This window comes from Eptesicus fuscus, chromosome 25 (assembly GCF_027574615.1).
Source record: "Eptesicus fuscus isolate TK198812 chromosome 25, DD_ASM_mEF_20220401, whole genome shotgun sequence".
In the NCBI taxonomy this organism is placed as follows: Eukaryota; Metazoa; Chordata; class Mammalia; order Chiroptera; family Vespertilionidae; genus Eptesicus; species Eptesicus fuscus.
In genome coordinates, this window is record NC_072497.1 from 8,163,478 (window position 1) to 8,184,052 (window position 20,575).

The 20,575-nt window shown below is 62.6% G+C and overlaps 1 protein-coding gene across 1 annotated transcript in view; it reads left to right on the top strand.

The window, feature by feature from the left end:
* RGMA (repulsive guidance molecule BMP co-receptor a) overlaps positions 1-11,504 on the top strand; it is a 28,066-nt gene extending 16,562 nt beyond the window's left edge. The window contains exons 3-4 of the mRNA XM_028132579.2: positions 4,346-4,860; positions 10,232-11,504. Of these exons, the coding sequence (XP_027988380.1) occupies positions 4,346-4,860; positions 10,232-10,951 (1,235 nt within the window). The 3' untranslated portion in view covers positions 10,952-11,504. The remainder of the gene's footprint in view (positions 1-4,345; positions 4,861-10,231) is intronic.
* Positions 11,505-20,575: the final 9,071 nt, after the last annotated feature.

Here is a 20,575-nt window from a genome sequence, read left to right on the forward strand (position 1 = left end):
GCCCCAGTCCATGAGGAGGGCCCCGTGCCTGGCTGGTGTCTCAGTGCTTCTGAGTGGCACCAGTGATGCTTGGGGGCGGGGGGTGGGGGGAGGTGATGGGGGAGGGGAGACAAGGGCCACTGTCCAGTGGTGTTACTAGAAACAGCCTGGGGCCCATCCAGCGTGGCGCAGCGGTTGAGTGTTGCCCTATGAACCAGGAGGTCACAGTTCAATTCTGGGTCAGGGCACATGCCCAGGTTGTGGCTCGATCCCCAGTGTGGGGCATGCAGGAGGCAGCCCATCCATGATTCTCTCTCATCATTGATGTTTCTCTCTCCCTCTCCCTCTCTCTTCTTCTCTGAAATCAACCAAAATATATTTAAAAGAAAAAAGAGAAACAGCCTGGGGACAGAAGGTACACCAGTGTGCGCCTCCAGCCTTCCCTCTTCCGTCTAGTGCCCCCTGGTGGTGGAGTCCAACAGGGAGCCCGGTGACCCAAGAAAAGGGCTTTGCAGATCCCCAGCCCCACGCAGCAGAGGGAAGCAGAGGGAAGCTGCCCGACGTTCGCTTTATCAGGGGCACAGCTGGCACTCAAGGCCCTTGTGTCTGGCCCCAAACTCCCGGCTGCACGCTCACCAACCAGCACTTAGCGTCTGGCCAGCCGCGGCTGTGTCTGGCCCCTTGTGTTCCTGGGACCCGTCAAATCCCGCTGCCCTTCCAGGCCTCATGGGAATGCCGCTTCCCCGATGCCCTCTCCAGCCTCCATTCTTCCATCTCTGTTGCATCTTAGTACTCAGATGAGACGTGTTTGCTCTGCATTCTGGAAGCTTCCGTGGCTCACTCTACCTGAGCACAGGCACTCACTGGGGCTTGGTCCAGGAACAGCAGGAAGCACAGTGCCCGGCACAGAGCTGCTTCCAGAACCTTCAGCAAGTCGTGCACGTTCCCATGCACGCCCCAGAGTTGGACACCGCCTGCTTGGCCATGGGGCTTGCCTTCAAACCGGGCTTTACCCCTTTAAGAAGAGGCAGGTTTTTCTGTTCCCCGGCTCACCCCACCCCTCCCGCTCGGCATCTGAAACCTGATCTAATCCCCTTGCACGCGGGTAATTTATTGGTCTATTGGGCTTTTCTTGGTGGCAAATTGCATTGTCTTTATTCCCGGGTTCAGGCTGCGGAGCGGCTTACCGCATTCCTAAGGCTCCGTTCTCAGGGCCCGGCCCTCACACCCCCTCTGCGCGCAGCAAAATAAGTTTTATTGGGCTCCTTTGTCATGCAAACAAGGCGGTCATAATCAGGCTATTCTTCTCCAAGATTGGGCTTGATTAACAGTTCAAAGGAGGTCTCTGAAAGCGGCTAATGCCGTTCGGGCGCGTAAATATTTTCATCCGTGCAGCTGGGACTCCCAGCTCCCTGCCTCCCTCTTTCCGTGTGAGAGGCGCTGGGTTGCTATTTAAAGGACAAGAATGAAGCCAGGCAAGCTGTGTGGCTGAGTTCTCTCTCTGCTGTGTCTCCGTCCAGGAGGGAGGCCGTCTGGAGCCCACCTCCCCCAGCTGAGAAATGTTACATATGTGGCTGCCGTGGAGTGAGGCGTGTGGGGGCCAAGGATTCCAGGACAAAAATGAGGGCACTCAGGGCAGGAGGTGGCCCCCGAGCCGGGGTGCCGTGGATGAGACAGGTCAGCCAGGCCCACAGAGCGGCTAGGGGGTGAGGCCGAGAAGGTGGCCAGCGAAACTGAGGGCCGTCTTCAGTACACACAGGATGCAACGTTTGAGCCTCTTCTGGGCGGCTCTACAGAAGGATGGAGGCCCCTGAAAGTCCTTGGGAGGCAGATGTGGGTCCACAGCTGGAGAGGCCGGCAGGAGGGGCCAGCCCAGCGGAGGTCAGGTGTCCGCCAGGCAGGGGTGCTGCGGGGAGGTTTCCTGCCCAGGAGGCTGTCTGAGGGTGGAGAGCAGTGACCTCTGGCGGCCCTCTGGCCCCAGGTTCTAAAACTCGGGGCGCATCTCGAGAAGCCAACGGAGGTTGGTCCCAGAGCGATCATTTAGGCTCTTGCTGAAGTCGATGGCACAGCGGAGGGACCTGTGGCCTTCACTGCACACGTCAAGAGAAAACGGGTCTGACGCTTGCCAGGGGTTCCCTGCACCCCCAGCAAGTCTGGGAGCCCTGCGTATAGGCACTGCCTGCGCCCCACCCGTGGTCGTTGCAGCCTCTGGATTCTCCTCTGCTTGTCCCCGTTGCTAATCCTGACAGTCCTGTCTCGGGGGGTTGGGTCATCATGCATCATGGGCTCCAAAGGAGCGTACGTTTCTGGGCGGTGACTCTGCATTTTCCCGGGCGTCTGGGGTGCAGCCCTGGGTCTGAGGGTGAGCAGAGGCTCCAAGAGCGTCCCTGCCCCAGGACACAGTGGCCGAGATGGCGGAGGGGCCAGTGGGGGGGACGAAGAAGGGGGAGCATCTGTAATACTTTCAGTAGTAAAGATAAATAGGCAAAGAGAAATGGCCCGGCCGGCGTGGCTCAGTGATTGAGCGCCGACCTACGAACCAGGAGGTCACGGTTCGAGTCCCAGTCAGGGCGCATGCCTGGGTTGCAGGCTCGATCCCCAGTGTGGGGCGTGCAGGAGGCAGCCGATCCATGATTCTCTCTCATCATTGATGTTGCTCTCCCTCTCCCCCTCTCTCTTCCTCTCTGAAATCAATACAATTATTTTTTTAAAAAGAAAAGAAAGAAATGAAGCTCAGGAAAACGTCTTATTTTCCACCCATTCTTTCCTTCCTGGCTCTTCCCCTATTGGCTGTCCCGGTCCATTGAGAGGTGGCAGAAAGGCCAGAACGGGGCCCCTGCAGGAGCCAGGCCGGAGTGAGACAGCTGGCCGCCTTCTGTCACCAGGCACCGGGGTGGATCCCTCCGCAAAGCTGTGGCCCTCCTCCCGCTCGCACCCGGTGCAATCGGATCTCTCTCCAGCTCTCAGACTTTGCCCTCCTTGGACACTCACATCAGCAAAGGCCAGGGTTTTACTGCCTGGAATCCGGGGCTCCCGCTTTTGTATTAAAGATGCTGAACATAAAAACCAGCGCCTCTGGGGTCTCCGTGGCAGGTGACGCCACAGCTGAGAGCTTTTCCTTTTGATGCCGGGCCGGGTTACATTCCGGGCCCTGACCTGGGGAGGCCTCTGGCCCGTGATTTAGTGCAGTGGGCATGGAGCGGCAGGATGGCTCCCTGGGGGTCGGGGGGCCCTCATCTCACCACCACGGGGACTGTCCAGCCCTGACATCCCTGACGCCCTCCCCCCAGGCCCCCAGGAAGGGACAGCCCCGTGCATGTCCACTCCAGGCAGACGGGCCTGAAGAGGTGGCAGAGGGGAACAGGAGCCCTCAAGTCCAGTCCCTGATTCACTCTCGGTGGCCTCTTGCAAGCCATCTCACACCCCCCCCCCCCCCCCCCGCACCCTGATCTACAGCTTCTCCGTCTGGAAAGGTTTGGGGCTTCCTCTTAAACTCCCAGGAAGGTGGGCAGAGCCGAAGGCTTTAAGCAGCTGGGACACCCGGGAAGTCGGGTGTGGTAAAGCCCTGGTTCTGAGGCACGGCCGCTTGGAGCTAGCTGTCACCCAAAGCTTGTGAGCGACTCAAACAGGCAAACACACCCCACATTGAGGCGTATCCAGGTATCCCTCCCAGGTGCTTCCTAGTCTGCTCTCCGGAGCAGGATGGAGGGGCACGGCGCTCCGCCCACGAGGTGACCAGAACCAGGCCCTCCGTGACCGGGGCTGACTAGCCAACATGCACTGGCCTTCAGCTAAATGCTGCTGCCTTTCTAAGTCCTTTAACACCTATGGCAACCTCACAGGCTAGAGACTCTTACTCCTTCCCAGATGGGTCTAATGAGGCACAGAGAGGTTAAGTAATTTGCAGGAGGTCACACAGCAGCTAAGCTTGGGGCACGTATTGAACCTTGGGGCTCACTTCCCTGCCAAATGCCTGCCGCTTTTGCCAGATTCTTGGGAGATGGCTGGAAAGATGTAAACGGATGCCAAAGGCCCAGGGGTGGCCTGCCTGCGCCTACGGCCCCGCTGGCCGGAAACACTGACCATTCATTCCTCCCCAGGGCTGGGGGCTGGGGGAGGGGCCCTCGCAGCTGGAGGGTCTGCGTGCCTGGCCGCTTGGGGTTGTTTCGAGCCGCGCGGAAGGATTTGGACCAGAAGCGAGAAGCGCTGGCCCCGCACTTGACTGCTGCTTGCGGGTGGTTTTTTCACCATCTGGGTGGGTGCGCGTTTGCAGAGTGGGTGGTGGGTGGTGCCGGCTCGGATGGGGCGTCCCGGTGCGTGCGTGCGTGCACCCACCCTGACGGCGTGTCCCTTGCTTCCCCCGCAGCCGCCTCCCCGTGCAAGATCCTCAAGTGCAACTCTGAGTTCTGGAGCGCCACGGCGGGCGGCCACTCCCCGGCCGCGGACGACGCGCCCGAGTTCTGCGCGGCCCTGCGCACCTACGCCCTGTGCACGCGGCGCACGGCCCGCACCTGCCGGGGCGACCTGGCCTACCACTCGGCGGTCCATGGCATCGAGGACCTCATGAGCCAGCACAACTGCTCCAGGGATGGCCCCACGTCGCAGCCGCGCCTGCGCACGCTGCCGCCCCCCGGGGACAGCCAGGAGCGCTCCGACAGCCCCGAGGTCTGCCACTACGAGCGCAGCTTCCACAAGCACGCGGCCGCCCCCAACTACACGCACTGCGGCCTCTTTGGGGACCCGCACCTCAGGACCTTCACCGACCGCTTCCAGACCTGCAAGGTGCAGGGGGCCTGGCCGCTCATCGACAATAACTACCTGAACGTCCAGGTCACCAACACTCCTGTGCTGCCCGGCTCGGCTGCCACGGCCACCAGCAAGGTAAGGCCGGGGCTGGGGCCGGGGCCGGGGCCGGGGCCGGGGCCGGGGCTGGGCGGCCTGTGGGGCCCCATCGCCCAGGCCCTGCTGACAGGGGGGCCCAGACTCGGCCCCCTGCCCACCCAGACGCCCCCTGCACCCACCGTGTTCTCGTTATTTTTAGTAAATGAGCAGATTACTTAAAGGCAGGGGTCCTCAGACTTTTTAAACAGGGGGCCAGTTCACTGTCCCTCAGACCGTGGGAGGGCCGGACTATAGTTTAAAAAAAAAACTATGAACAAATTCCTATGCACACTGCACTTATCTTATTTTGAAGTAAAAAAACAAAACGGCAAAAACACCCGCATGTGGCCCGCGGGCCGTAGTTTGAGGACGCCTGCTTAAAAGGAAGGTTCTAGAGATTCTTAATGTTGCCTAGAGTGCGGGGTTTCTCAAAACGCTGGCCACCACCACTCGGGGTTTGTGAGATCAGCTGTCTGGGGTCAGGAGCCATCAAGCACGAAGAGACGTATATGGTTTGTTTCATTGGGCATAAGCTGGCGCACCTAACGCACCGTCCGCGGTAAGGGTAAATGTGGGAGGGGACCTGGTTTCTGTAGTGTGCGTGTGTGCACCGGCGTGTGTGTGTGTGCTCACGTGTGCACACCCGTGGCCCAGGCAGTGGGACAGCCCCGTCCACCGCAGGTTGACCTCCCGCCCTCACCGCTGGAGGGTGTCCCGTGGCTGGCGGGCGCGGTGCAGGTGATGGGGACACGCCTGCCTCCTCAGAGCCGGGTCCACCCGGGCCCCTGGGGTTCCCAGGTTGGCAGTGGGTCTGTTTTCCGAGCAAGAACATGTTGCAAGGGCGCCAGGCTGACCCACAAGGGCGCCAGGCTGCCCCGGCCCCCGTTCCTTCCTGTCCCTCTGTGTCCCGGAGGACAGCGAGGTGACCGGCAGCGGGAACATTCCCGCCACTTCCCTCCGTGCCAGCGGCCCTCGCGTGCCCTCAGGGGCCTCCTTCTGAGACCAGCCGCTGGGCAGGAAACAAGCGGGCCTTTGCCCCACGGAGGCCCTCACAGGCCTTGGCGCCCGGCCTTGAAGTGGCGGCAGAGTTGTGGCCGGCGCGCGCTCTGCCCTGTCCCCCTCCCAGCCCTCCGCGGACCGAAGGGGGCCCACGTCAAGCCCCCCCCCCCCGCCTTCTCTGCAGCCCCTTTACCTACACACCTCCCACCCGAGAGCCAAGAGGAAGGCATGCTGGGAGCCTGCGGCTGCAGCTTCTAAATCCAGCAGCACACCCGCTCCGGGAGGGGCCCAGCCTCCGGGTCCCCTCCTAACCCAGGGGTAGAAGCACCGAAGGCGATCCCAGAGCCAGGGAGGAATGTCAGCTGCCCCGTGACGGGGTGACGCGGTGGAGCGAGAGCTGTTAGGCCACATGCAACAGGAGTCTGCAGGCGGGGAGGTGGCCTGGGCCCCGGACACCGCCCTCAGCTCTCCGCTGACTCTGGGCCCTGAGCCCAGCCGTGCTGTCCAAGCCCCAAATGGGTTCATCATTCGTGCTTGTGCCCCGTCAGTCACGTGACGGCCGTTTCCCAGTGGCAGCCCTGGTGCAGGCTCGCTCGCTGCAGGGCACACGCTGGGAGTGCCTCCCTCCTCTAGCAGGTTCCAGAAGGACACGGGGCCCTGACGCAGAGCTGGCCCCCCAGCCCCCTCTGCTGTGACGAGGGCCACCTTGATCTTTGCAGCCGGCTGAGCGCTCAGCGGCTTTGTGTCCCCTCAGCAGGAGGCACACAGCCCTGCTGGAGGCGCAGCAGTGACAGGGTCAGCGCGGGTGCCACAGTCCCGGGTGTCAGGCAGACCGGGGCCTGTGGTCACAGGTGGGGGGGGGGCATCGTGGCTGGGTCCAGCGCCCGGGGCCTGCCCTGCCTCTCCTCAGGGGCCTCCCATTGCAGGTGTGTGCGGGTCACTCACTGACTCGGCAAACGTCTACCGAGCATCTTTTGTGTCAGCCTCTGTGCTGGGGTGCCCTGCTCCCCCAGCTTCCAGGCTGATAACGGAGATGGAGCTGGGGTAGCAGGATGTGGGGGGCTCTGAGCAGGGCACCGGGGAAGGCCTGCGAGTCCGTGCCCTGAGCGCGCCGCCCCCCCCTCCGCCCTAGGCCGGGAGAGGGCAGCCGCAGAGCCAGGCCGAGGCGGGGGTGGCCCGGAACCTGCAGGAGGGAAGACACGAAGCCAGGGGGCTTCCATCGCCAGGCTGAGGGGCACCGGGGGCTTTCCAGGCCGGCAGGAGCCCCCTGCCTGACTCGCCTGTTCACGTGACCCCACGCCCCTCCTGCCTGCCCTCCACGTGACGCCTCGGTCCAGGGCCCTGGCTCGTTCCCATGGTGATGGCATCATCCAGCCGGGCCATCCTCTGTTCTTGTGAATAAGCAGGATCTGGGCTGTTTTAGCCAGCTTCCCGCCCCATGGGCGTGCCTCCCATGCCTCTCTTCCCAGCGGTGCTAGCAGCACCCATTTTACAGGTGAGCAAACTGAGGCTCGCGGAGCAGAGGATCTTGGGTCTCTGCCTCCCATCATCCCCTCTCCCCGTCGCTGGTTCCCCGTCGCACTTACCATTCTGTCTCTCGGCATAATCTGTCTGCCTGGTCTGCGACCCCCCAAATGTGACCTCCGTGAGGACGGGCCTCGGGCTGTCTCAGCCCTGGTGCCAGGCCTGGCATGTCGTTGGCGCTACATAAGCAGATGTGGGTGAAGCCGGGCTCTGCCCCGTACCCAGCGCGGTGGGGAGGGCCCAGGCCCCTCTCGGAAGGGGGGGCAGCGAAGGCAGGAGCGGCAGCCCGCCCGGGCCCTGTTGGCCGCGCGCCGCCCGGCTTTCAGCAGGCCCCCGTCATGCTGTTACTTGTGGTTGAGGCCTGGCACAGGTGCCAAGAGGAGTCAGGCGGCCTGTCAGCCTTCCAGGAGCCCGTCTCCGCGGATGGCGGTTAGAGAGAACCAGCCTTTCCTGTTCGGGGAGACGGTGGCACTGGGAAGGCGGCCCCGCCCCCAGTGTCTGTGTGGCCCCGCACACGAGGCCGGGACCCCAGAGTCCCTCACCCGAGCCCCATCCTCCAGTGGCAGGACCACCCACTGCCCGGACCACCCGGGCTGGCCCACCGCCGGGCCCCCTGCAGGCGGCCTCCCAGCGGGGCAGGAGCCCTGGACGGGGAGAGGGGAGCTGCAGGAGGGGGAACCCTATGACGTCGCCGCTTTTATAGGCCAGGGATGTAGGTTCGATGAGGAGGGCTCGAAGCAGGATGGAGAGGCGGGGACCCCCTTTATCGTCCCACGGCACCCACAGCGCACGGGAGACGGCATCGGCCTTGGGGGCGCCAGCTGACCCCGGGCGCAGGAGCGAGAGCGGCTGTGTCTCCAGCCCACACAGGCCTCCTAGTTAGGAGTAGAGGGGAAGAGCCAGACATCGCTGCCAGGATGGGGGGTGGGGAGCAGGGGACCCACACTCACTCCCCCGGCTGTTTGTCACCCATCCTTCTCCCGGGCCCCCCACCCCCTGGGCTTCCGGCCCAAGAAACACAGGGGCTGGAAACTAAGAGTCCAGCCCCAGCTGTGCTGCTTGCTGGCTGTGTGACCTTGGGCAAGCCGCTTTACCTCTCTGAGCCCACGTTCCCTGGTCTAGAAATCGGAGGTCATGTCACCCTCCCCTGCAGTGCCACGCGGGACTAGGAGTGATAGACGTGGTGCCCGGGACACTGATGCGGCGAGGGTGCCCGTGTCCCTGGTTCTCGGGAGGACGGTGACTGACAGCCCATCGGGGGCTCGGCCCAGCCCTGCCCCCCAATGCAGGCTCTAGTGGAAATGGGCCTCCTGGCTACAGGCCTGGCCAGGGTTTCACATTCAGCCTGGAGACCGCGTCTTCGTTTTGCACACCTGCCGCTTCCTCTTCCCCCTCTGCCTCCTGCCCCCTCCAAGGCCGGGCTCAGGGACCCCTCAGGCAGCCCACACGGCCTCTGCTAGCGTCCTCCTGCCGAGGTGGAGGTCACCCCTCATCCTTTCTTCAGCTGCAGCCCCTTCTCTGCCACCTGCTGTTAGTGCGGCCGTGGCTGGCAGAGCCTTCTCAGGAATTCTGCTGGAGGTCCGTCCACTGGCCGAGGGAGAGATGGTATTAGACGGCCGTGGACCCTATCCATTTTCTCTTGCTGCTGTAACAAACACCACGGAATAAGTGGTTCTAACAGACCTTGGTTCTCTTATGGTTCCGAGTCGAGAAGTCAGGGACGCGTCTCAGAGGGCTAACATCGAGGTGTCAGCAGGACAGTCTTTCTGGAGGCTCCAGAGGACAATTCGTTCATTGTCTCTTCCAGCCTCGGTGGCTGCCAGCATCCCTCGGCTTGTGGCCACATCACTCGAGTCTCTGCCTCCGTGGAAACGTAGCCTTTCTGTTGTCAAATCTCCTCTCATTCCACCTCATGGGAATTCTTGGGATTGCGTTTAGGGCTCACCTAGGGCCATGGTCGGCAAAACATGGCTCTTTGGCCCCTTGAGTGTGGCTCTTCCACAAAACACCTCGGCCTGGGCGAGTCTATTTTGAAGAAGTGGCGTTAGAAGAAGTTTAAGTTTAAAAAATGTGGCTCTCCAAAGAAATTTCAATCGTTGTCCTGTTGATATTTGGCTCTGTAGACTAATGAGTTTGCCGACCACTGATGTAGGGCATCCAGGATAATACCTCCATCTCTGAATCCTTAACCTAATCCCTCTGCCAAGCGCTTGGCCACAGCAGGTCACATTCACAGGCTGCAGGGAGGAGGCCGACATCTTGGGGGCCATTATTCAGCCAATTACAGCCGATAATGACCTTTTGTGTTTAATTAGCTATGCTTTTCTTTTTATGGTTCATCTTTCTATATAGTTAATGAGCTGGGGGTTTTTCTAGAGTCATCATCTAAAGTTCCTATTCTAAGTCAATTATATATATATATATATATATATATATTATTGGTTTCAGAGAAGAAGGGAGAGAGAAACATCAATGATAAGAATCATTGATCGGCTGCCTCCTGCACGCCCCCCCCCCCCCCCGACTGGGGATCGAGCCTGCAACCTGGGCATGTGCCCTGACCAGGAATCAAACCTGGGACCCTCCGTCCTCAAACTGACGCTCTATCCACTGAGCCGAACCCGCTAGGGCCTAAGTCCATTTTTTAACGTAAAAAGAATAAGTTGTTTTAAAGAAAAATATTAATAGTGCAGGTGGTGCTGAACTAGGCCAAAGTGCGGAAGGGACAATCTGGGGCGGCCTAGGGGCTCCTCGCGTCCCATCCTAGAGCGTCATGAGCCTGGGGCTGGGCCTTCCCCCCTGCCGTCCCCGCCCCGCCTCACCCCTCTCTCTGCCCGCTTCCCTGCAGCTCACCATCATCTTCAAGAACTTCCAGGAGTGCGTGGACCAGAAGGTGTACCAGGCCGAGATGGACGAGCTCCCGGCCGCCTTTGCCGACGGCTCCAAGAACGGCGGGGACAAGCACGGGGCCAACAGCCTGAGGATCACGGAGAAGGTGTCGGGCCAGCACGTGGAGATCCAGGCCAAGTACATCGGCACCACCATCGTGGTGCGCCAGGTGGGCCGCTACCTGACGTTCGCCGTGCGCATGCCGGAGGAGGTGGTGCACGCGGTGGAGGACCGGGACAGCCAGGGCCTCTACCTCTGCCTGCGCGGCTGCCCCCTCAACCAGCAGATAGACTTCCAGGCCTTCCGCGCCCCCGAGGGCCCGGGCGCCCGCAGGCCCCAGGCGGCCAGCCCGGCGCCCGCGGCCCCCGACACCTTCCCGTACGAGACGGCCGTGGCCAAGTGCAAGGAGCGGCTGCCCGTGGAGGACCTGTACTACCAGGCCTGCGTCTTCGACCTGCTCACCACGGGCGACGTGAACTTCACGCTGGCCGCCTACTACGCCCTGGAGGACGTCAAAATGCTCCACTCGGACAAGGACAAGCTGCACCTGTACGAGAGGACGCGGGAGCCCCCCGGCCGGGCGGCCGCTGCGGGGCTGGCCCCGGCCCCCCGGCTGCTCCTGGGCAGCCTCCTGCTGCTCGCCCTGCTCCCCGTGCTCCCAGAGGCCCTTGCTGCATAGGAGGGAGAGCGCGGCTGCTGCAGAAGGGCCTGGCTTCCCGGCGGCCCCCGTCTCGGGGGGCCAGAAGCGACGCAGCGCTGGCCAGTGAGCTCGGGGCGCTGACTCGGGCTGCTGCTGCTGGGGCTGGGGCGCCCCTCGCCCTCCCGAGGGCCCCGACAGGCTGTGGTGACCCCCTGGTGCTGTGCCAGCTGTGACAGTGCAGCTGAGTGGCCGGAGAGCTGCCCCCCGCCCCGCCGTGTGAATGTGCCCATCCGAGCCCCCAGGCGGGAGCCGTGCCCGCCACAGACCCTGGGAAGGTCACGCCAGCGCCTCCCGCCCCGCGATGCACTGAACGCCCGGCGACTGCTGCACGCCCGCCGTCCGCGCACACTCCCACGAGCACACTCGCACACACTGAGCCCGCGGGGCCGGGCACCCTCGCGGCCGGACCCCCAGGCAGGGCCTCCTTTCCCCGGGGTCTCGGGGCACCCCAGGCCCCTGCCCGGGACAGTGCGTGTTGGCACGTGCTCAGAGCGACGCCACTCATGGGCTTGGATGCCCTTCTCTGCCCCCTTCTCCCCCTGCCCCCCCCCCCCCACTGTGCTTAGGAAGTCGAGTTGAGTTTCTAAATGTCTACACGGAGAACTACCCTTTGACTGATGATCCTTCCTGCCCAGCAGGTGGCAGGAGCCCGGGCAGGGGGCTGGGGCCGCGGGCGTGGGGCCTGGTGGACGGGGCCAGCTGGCCTGCCCTGATCCTCTGCTCGCTCCCCCAGCCCGGCTCCTCCGTCCACCCCGGTCTGCATCCGGGAGGGGAGCGGCCTTGGCAGGGTCTCCCCCATCGTGGGGGCCCTTCCCATGAGCCTCCGGGCCACCCAGCCCGGGAGCCCCGGCTGCCACTCCAAGGAGGCCCAGACCAGTCCCGCCTCTGCTGCTGCTCCAGGGACCCCCCCACCAGCTGGGCTCCTCTCGCCATCCCCGCCCGCCCCCTGCTGTCCGGGACCTCTCATACACTGGCCCAGGAGGCTGCGGACCTGTCCCGCCTCCCCCTCCCCCTCCCAGAGGTCCCCTCTGCCAAACCCCCGGGCGGGAGGCCCCTGCGCTGGAAGGAAAAAGTGAAGCACTTTATTTTGGTTGTGTTTGCTCTCGCGTTCTGCTTGGAAGCGGGGACCCCCCCACCCCCTCGCTGCGTCCTCGTGTCTGCGACCTGTGTGGAGGGTCCCCGCGTGTACATACTGTAAATTATTTATTAACGGCTACATGCAAGTAAAGTTTGGGTTTTGTTTTGTTATTTCCCTTTGGACTTGCGTGTTGGAGCTTGTTTTCTGGACAGCTGGTGCCTTTGCGGGGTGGAGAGCTGGCTTGGGTGGTGCGTGTGCCCTGACAGTGTGTTTGGGGGGCAGCTAGTATGTGTGTGTGTGTGTGCATGCGTGTGCGTGCGTGTGCCTGTGTTGTACATGTGTGCAGAGGACAGAGCCGCGTCACCACCGAAGCCCCTTCTCCTCTAAAATCACTCCTGAGCCTTACGACGAGCTGCTTGGGGGCGGGAGGGCCCGGTCCCCTGGCCCTGGGGCCGGAACCCTCCCGAGGACACGGGCGGGCACACTGCGGAAGGACCACATGCCCTCGGGGGCCTCGGGCGTGCTGGCCTGAGCCAGGATGACTCATCTCGGCGGTCAGTCTGGAGCTCAGGCCCGGGCCTGTGGCTGCCACCCTCCCCCAGGACCCCCCGTCACATGCAGCCTAGGGGGAGAGTGAGGACCCCACGGGGGGCACCACCCACCCGTGTGAGGAGGGCCCAGGCTTGCTCGGGGACAGGTTCCCCGCTGGCTGTCCCTCCACGTCATCCTGTAAAACCACCCACTGAGCCGGAGACACATTCGCGCCCATTCCACAGATGAACAAAGTGAGGCTCGCTGGGAGTTGACTTGCCCAAGATCCCTTAGCAAGGGCGGGGCCCAGGCGTCCAGTTTGGTCCGTTCCTGCTCTCAGCACTCAACGCCACGAGTCTGAGGAGCAGCCAGTGAAGCCAGGCCACCGTCTGGCACATCCGTCCACCTTCCTTCCTGTGTGACCCGGGGTGAGGCACTCACCCTCTCTGAGCCTCCGTTCCCACCTCTGTGCAGTGAGAAGTGCCTGTGCCCTCGGGCTGTCCCTGCACAGAGCTTGGGCCAGGGCCTGGCACGGAGCAAGCGTCCGAGCTGCGGGGATCCTCCGGGCAGGAGCGGGGCAGAGAGACAGGCCGTGGGCGGGAGGAGAAGGCGAGGGCCGCACAGAGACCGGGTGCTCGGGCGGGACATGAACCGAACGGCCAGCAAGGGGAGGAATCCGGAATGAGCGTGCGCACCGGTCCCAACCTCGAGAGAGAGGCTCAAAGTGGGGGGAACTTTCCAGAACCCAACTCTCCTGTTTCCATAGAAAACTTGGTCTGGGCTTTGGAATGGACAAAGCAAGGCCAGAACATACCCACGACTCATACCCAGAGGCCCAAACTGTCAGTACCCACGGCCCCCATGCCCCCCACCACCGCAGCAGTAACCAGGATGAAGTTAACAGGGGAGACACCACGGAGGGGGCAGAGTCCTGGGCACTTGGCCAGCACAGAAGAACAGATTATTGAAAAGCCGGGCGCACGGGATCTTTTTTTTTAGGAAAAAAAACACAAAACCTTGTTCACCATCAGACGAAAACGCTACGTTCCTTGCCAGGAATAGTCTCGGTTTGGCGCTTGCTCAGGACCCTCCAGTTAGGCCGGGATTCTTTCCCAAGCACCTCGCTCCCCGTTGCCCTCGTGAACATGAGAGCGTGCATGTCACGTGCGTGTGGGACACAGTCTGGAGCTAATGGTGCCCACGGAGCAGTCCCTGGGCTGGGTGGGGGCCAGGTCCCCGTGCCAGCCCGCCCGCCTGCGGCCCGTCGGCCCGCGGTGAACGCATTTGCAGACGGAGGCCCGGGTCCCTCTCCGTCCCCACCCACTTGTCGGCGACCAGGGATGTGTAAGGAGAAGACAGGAGAGAGAGCTATTCAAAACAAAGGAGGGGCGTTTGTAAGGAAGGGGGCCAACGCTGGGGTGAAAAGAATTAGAACATGGGGGTGGCGGGGGGTGAGAGGCAGGAGTGGGGCTCATCGGAGGGGTGCCAGGCAGGGAGCGGCGGGGAGCAGGGGGTGGTCCCGGGCGGCAGGACGACTTGGCGCTCGAACTGGCTCTGCCCGCCGCTCGCTGTGTGGTCCGCCTTGGGTTTGGGGAGGCTTAGATGCCTTATTTGTAAAATGGAATTATGAGGGCCTGCCTCCCAAGGTCATTCTAGAGATCCAATGAGCTCATGCTCATAACCCGCCTGGCACCTGGGCGCTGGTGCGGCGCAGGGAGGCCCCCGGAAACGGCGGTCCCCCCCCCCCCGCATCCGGCCCCCCTCCGCCGGCGGGTGGGAGCCTGTATTCAGTCGACAACCCTCTCACGACCACTCGCATTCTCTTTGCGGGGACAAGTCCATAAACAAACACATGATTGTGCCACCGAATGCCCCATCGTGACAAAGGAAGTGGGTCAGAGGTTGGGAGGGAGCCCGGCTGGCGTGGCTCCGTGGTTGAGCGTCGACCTATGAACCAGGAGGTCACACGGTTTCCCAGGAGGGGCGCATGCCTGGGTTGCAAGCTCGATCCCCAATAGGGGTGCATGCAGGAGGCAGCCAATCAGTGATTCTTTCTCATCATGGATGTTTCTGTCTCTCCCTCTCCCTTCCTCTCTGAAATCAATTTAAAAAAAAAAAAATGACAACAGAGGGCACCCCGGACTCCTGGGGAGACAGCTGTGACACCGGGGGGGGGGGGGGGGGGCGCGGAGGGGAGGACCAGAGTTCCAGGGGCTCCGATGGGCCCCAGGGAAGGAACAGACAGGAATGGGGACCAGAGCAGCAGGGTCCCAGGGTGGCGGCTCGGAGGGAACTAAGCTTGAACTGAATCGTGAGCATGAAGGAGACTCAGCAGATGCATCACAGGTGACGTGAGGGGGGAGAGGGCAGTGGCCTGGGGCGGAGGTCTGGCTCCGGCACCTGAGGCCGCAGGACCACTTTGCCAGGCATCTTAAGAGTTAAGGCGAGGGTCGTGGGGGGGCAGCAGGGATGTCTGGGCCTTGCACTGGAGCGTCCTGGGGCTGCCTCCCAAGTGGGAGGGGGGAGAGGCTGGGCCCAGAGCGGGCAGGAGCCTGTGCACCCCTGGCTGGAGGTGAGGGTGAGGCCCTTCAGTCCTGGGGGGCACAGAGCCCTGCTGCCTGGGTGGCTGAGCCCCTGACCTCTCCCGGCAGCCTCTGCCCCGCTCCTCGTCCCTGCCCTGCCCTGCCCTGGGCCACTTCTGCAGACACAAGCTCTCCCCACAGGCTCTGCAGCTGAGGGGAGCGCCTGCCCGGCAAGGGGATGGGGGCTGAGCCTGGTGGCCAGGCAGGCCGTCCGCGGGAGCCTGCCGCCCTCTGCTGGATTTGTTCTAGAAGCACACTCACTCAGGGGATGGAGCCCATCTCCAAACCACCACAGCCTGCCTGCTCTGGAACTCTGGAGGGACAGACAGAACGCACGCCAGGCTGGCTCGCACCCAGGTCTGCCACCTCCCAGGCCAGCCCCTCCCACAGTCCGCCCACAGCGACCGGCACCCTGGCCCTCCACCCACCTCCGTGGTCTCTTATCCCTGGATCTTTCCTCACCTGACCTTTGTCCTTTCGCCTCGAGTCTGCCTCCACCATCCTCCGCTCCGAGGGCAGGGCCTCCTCCCGGTCTGTTCGGCCTGTGACCTCAGCTCCTCTAAGAACACGGCCGGGCCCCCAGCAGAGGCGCGAGATCCGGGTCAAGGGAAATACTTTCTGTTTGGGCCCAGCTGTTCAGGATGGACCTGGGGGTTCATGCCCCCTACAGCAGGCCTCTGCCCTGGTCCTCGGGGAGCAGGGCTTTGTGCGATGGCCCCGGGGTGAAGACTGGTGGGCACGACGCCAGGTGAGCCCGCCCTCCAGGCCAGCAAGTCCCGTACCCCCTTCCCAGACCTCCCCTCCTGGACCCTTGCCTCTCAGCCAGGACTGTCACCCTCCTGGTGGCCCTCAGGGTGAAGAAACCTCCTTGTAGGCTGCAGCTCTCACTTAAAAACCTCACGAACCACAGAGCCAGAGTCACAGAAGCATCCAACAGACTGTCCAACCTCTGAGGGAAGGCGGGGGGTGAGGGGGGAAGAGATCAACCAGAGGACGTGGATGCCTGCATATGAGCATGACCAATGGACACAGACGGGCGGGGTGCAGCTGGGGAGAGGCCAATGGGGGGGTGGGGGGGGGGGAAGGAGACTTATGTAATATTTTAAACAATAAAGAATTTTAAAAATTAAAAAACTAAAAAAACCTCATGAACCTTAGAAGCTGCCTCCTCCGTTTGCACATGATGACAAGGCCATCTGCCCAGCCATGCACAGGGAAGGCCCAAATGGGGCAATTCGGACGCTCCTGCTCGGCCCCTCCCAGCGCCCCCAGCCCCGCGGGCCACCAGGGCGCATGTCCTCGAGAACCGAGCTTCGTTAACGGCCGTGCACTCTTCATTCACAAAAGAAACAAAAGGGGGGGGGGAGGACCTCTGTAATATTCCCAACAATTAAGATTTATTTATTTTATTTTTATTATTTTTTAATTTTTTTAATTAAAAACAAACAAACAAAGAGAGACCATGTGTGACCCAGAGACTGCTGGCCCTGGGTAGCTGATTCTTCTTCTGTCTTGGAGGTGAGAAGCCCAGGTCACGGGCGGGTCCACGCTCCCACACAAAGCCAGGCCACACGGCCACGGCGCTGCGCCGAGGGCAGGGGCCGCCAGGGCCCGGGTTTCTGCAGGGGAGGGGGCGGGTCCGGGGGCCTTGGGACCCCGCCGGGCCCTGCTCCTTTAAGAGCCGCAGGTTGGAATCGCAGCCCAGGCTGGGCTGGCACACGGCAGGGCCTTGCGTTTCATTCGGTGACCTTTCTGTTGGCACTCACTGAGGGCCTGCGTCCATGCCAGACGTGCGAGGCCCGGCCCGGAGTGGAGGGGGGCGGGGGGGGCGGGCCGGGAGGGCGTGTGGGGAGCCTGCTTCTTCCAGTAAAAGGCAGGCGTTGGCAGGAGTCCGCCGAGAGGCTGGGAAGCTCCGTTGCTATTGCAAATCATCGTAAGCCGATGATTGCAGCACTTGTTCTTCAAACCTCCCCACGTAGGTCGGTCCGGCCTGGCTGTGAATTGCATGCAGCACGGCCTGAGGGTATCGGCAGGAAGGAGGGCCTCAACTCTCCTCCGAGTCTTTTTTTTTCTTCTCTTTTGTTCAATCCTCACCCGAGGATATTTTTTTCCATTGATTTTTAGAGAGCGTGTAAGAGAGAGGGAGAGACAGAGAGAAACATCGACGTGAGAGACACACATCGCTGGGTTGCCTCCTGCACGCGCCCCCGACCAGGACCCGGGCCGGGGAGGAGCCTGCAACCGAGCTACGTGCCCTTGACCGGAATCGAACCCGGGACCCTTTGGTCTGCAGGCCGACGCTCTATCCACTGAGCCACACCGCCGGCCAGGGCTTCTTCGAGTCTTTCGCTAAAGAACTACATGCAGTAAACCCCCGGCTCTCCTCCGAGCCCAGGCCACGCCGAGCGAGGCCCCGCGGCCAGGTCTCCTGGACGCACCGAGAATGAAGAGTGCCACAAAGATTAGGCGTTTGGTGTCCAGGTCACTGAAGTATCAGGACCCCCCCCCCCCCAGCCTGGGCCCCCCTTCCTCTGTCTGGGCCTCGCAGGCAGGCGCTGGGCTTGCCCCGTGCCAAATTGCTAGAGCTAACATTCGTGTCAGTGTTTCCATTATAAAACGCTCTCTCCCTTCAAGAATATATAACCCAACTGTTAACTCGCCCGCGGGGCCGGGCTGCGGGCTGGCAGGCGTCGTGTTTTTGTTTCCTACGGAGGGGCTGGGAGATGCGTGTGGACGGGCACAGGTCGTCGGAGGCGCCTCTGGTCACCTGCGGCTCCCCCGGGCCATCTCACCAAGTGCGGGACGTAGGCGACCGTCAGAGCTGCTCAGACACTAGCCTCGGCCATGGCCACTCGGGGAAACCTCAGAAACCCGCGGTGTGAGGTCTCAGACCCAACAGCAGGGGGTGCTGTGCAGGGAAAAACACACGTGAGAGGCTCCACGTCGTGCTGTCCAACAACCCGCACGGCCGAGGGGAGGGGGACCGAGGGGAGGGGGACCGAGGGGAGGGGGACCGAGGGGAGGGGGACGAGGTGGGGCCAGTCCCAGCGCACCCCGACGCACTGCATCATGGTCGTCCGAGTCTAAAAATCCCAGGGGACCCTTGTAATATCCAAGAAATCAAAAGTGCAGCGGATTGACAATGTAGGAAAATTTTTAATACATACTCTATAAACAACATTATTTACATCAGAAATCACCAGGACTGTGGCATTTCTCACAAATATAAATTAATTACTGTTTAGTCAACAGGTTTGAAAAGTCCACAATTTTACAAGAAAAAAAAAAAAAAAAACACCACCTGTCCCCAAACTTGGGGGGCGCAGGTGGACTAAGCAGCCTGGACTGCGGCCTGGCGCTCCTCGCCCGAGGCGGGCCCCCGACAAGCCGAGGCCTGGGCTGGGGTTTGGTCTGCGGGGTTTCAGCGTCGCCGTGAGAATGACCGTGTCCGCACCGCACGTCCCGATGCGGCGACCAGACACCAGCGAGTGGGGGGCTCTGTGTTGTGCTGGGCACGTCTGCAGCGCGAAGTGGGGGCCTGGCTTCCCGGGGGGGCGCAGGGAGTGACAGGAGGGGGCGCAGGGAGTGACAGGAGGGGGAGCCGGGCCGTCAGGAGGGCCCCGCGGAGCCTGGCTGGGTCTCTCCAGGTGACTGTGGGCGCGTGGGTCCGTTTCCAGGGTGACGGGAGAGCGTGTGAATCCTTGTTTATGCTCGGGTTTCAGGGGAGGCTAACTCCCACCTCCTGGATCCTGCTCTTCCTTCCCAATTCTGAAATCGGCCAAAGCCGGGCGCCGTGGGAACCGTCCTCAGGTTCCCGGGCAGCCTCTCCCACCCCCAGGGAGAGAAGTCCCCCTGCGCAGACCTCGGGTTTACCCTGAGAGCACAGCCTTCGCACGGACGCGGTCCCTGAGGAGGGCACGCCCCGCAGACACACGGTGACACCTGAGGCAGGTGCTGGCGGGGATACCGCAATCCTCATCGGGTTAACACTGATCCGGCCGATACTGCCTTTTGGGACATCATATGGCACTCAGCGTCCTCAATGCAAACAGAAGGGGGTTCCTCTGTCCTCAGGATGCGACATCGGGAAGAACTCACATCGCCCATCGCCCATAGACGACAAAAGTCCCTGACTGCCATGCAGGGCCTCTGACTGGCCTCTTCGTACTAAAGGGGGACGTCGTGCCTCCCGAGGATGTGACGTGACCCCACGTCGCGCAGGGGAAGGCGCTGGGGCTCATCCCCTGCCCACCCACCCCCATCACTCAAGGCCCTGGCAGGCCAACCCCACCTTCCTCTTTGGGGCGACCCCAACATGGCACAGGGTTAGTACTGCCAGCAAGGAGCTGCGGGTGGTGGCCGAAGCAGGGACCTACCTGTCTCCCTCCCCCCACTGAGCGGTCACAGCGCCTCCCGGGGGATGGCTGCAGCCAGGGCCTCCCGAGTCATCCTCGGGCTCCGCCTCAGGGATGCCTGGCACACGCCTGGCGTGAAGAACCCCAACTGAGTACCAGGAGGCGGTAAAGAGGAGGAGGAGGGCCCACTGACTCCCAGCACCAGCCGCGAGGACCCGGACTCTCCTCTGGAACCCTCCTGGCCAGGACTGGGGTGCTCTGGCAGCGGGGAGCCACGGCCACCGAAGCCACGTGGCCACCGGAGCCACGCCTGCTTCCCTGGGCGGGACGCAACTCGGGGGGTCGTTAGCAAAGGCCTCAGTGGTGCTGCCCGGGGACCAGGCGAGTAAGGGGTAGTGATTTCAGGAAGCGCCCACAGGCCAGTCCCGGGAGGGTAATGCTGCGCACGCCCCATGGAGGGGTTCACAGTCCAGGCGGTTACCCTGGGTCCATCCAGGAAGGCCTCGGCTACGCTAACAACACTGGCAAGCTGTTGGAAGGGGAGGGGACAGAAGGCCCGGCTGGGGACACGACAGGAGCCTGCTGAGCCGACACTGACATGACACCTGCCTCCCAGCCCCCTCGCGCACTGCCCGCGGCTCAGTCGCCTGATCTGGGAAGAAATGGCTCGGCCTGTACTTAGCTGATCTCACTCTAAAAGAAACCGATTCCGTTCCAATGGTGACACAGGTAACAACCTACTTCTCGCCTGGCCCTCCCCACACACACACGGTATCGGGAGCTGTGACTGTCGAACTGAAATGCCATCGGCCGATGCTGACCGAGCACAACACTGAACGCTCCCCCACTTGCTGGCACTGCCACCCCCGCCCCGGGGAACCCGCTCCCACCTGCACGGGCACCCCTCCCCCACCAGCAGGCCTGCCTCTGCTCCCCCAACCCCCACCACCGGGCCCCGCAGTTTTACTTCCTGTCCCAGGAATCAGAAATGCACAGGGACTCGTTCCCGGCCACACGCCCCCAACCTGCCCACTCCCACCCCAGCCAGACCCACACC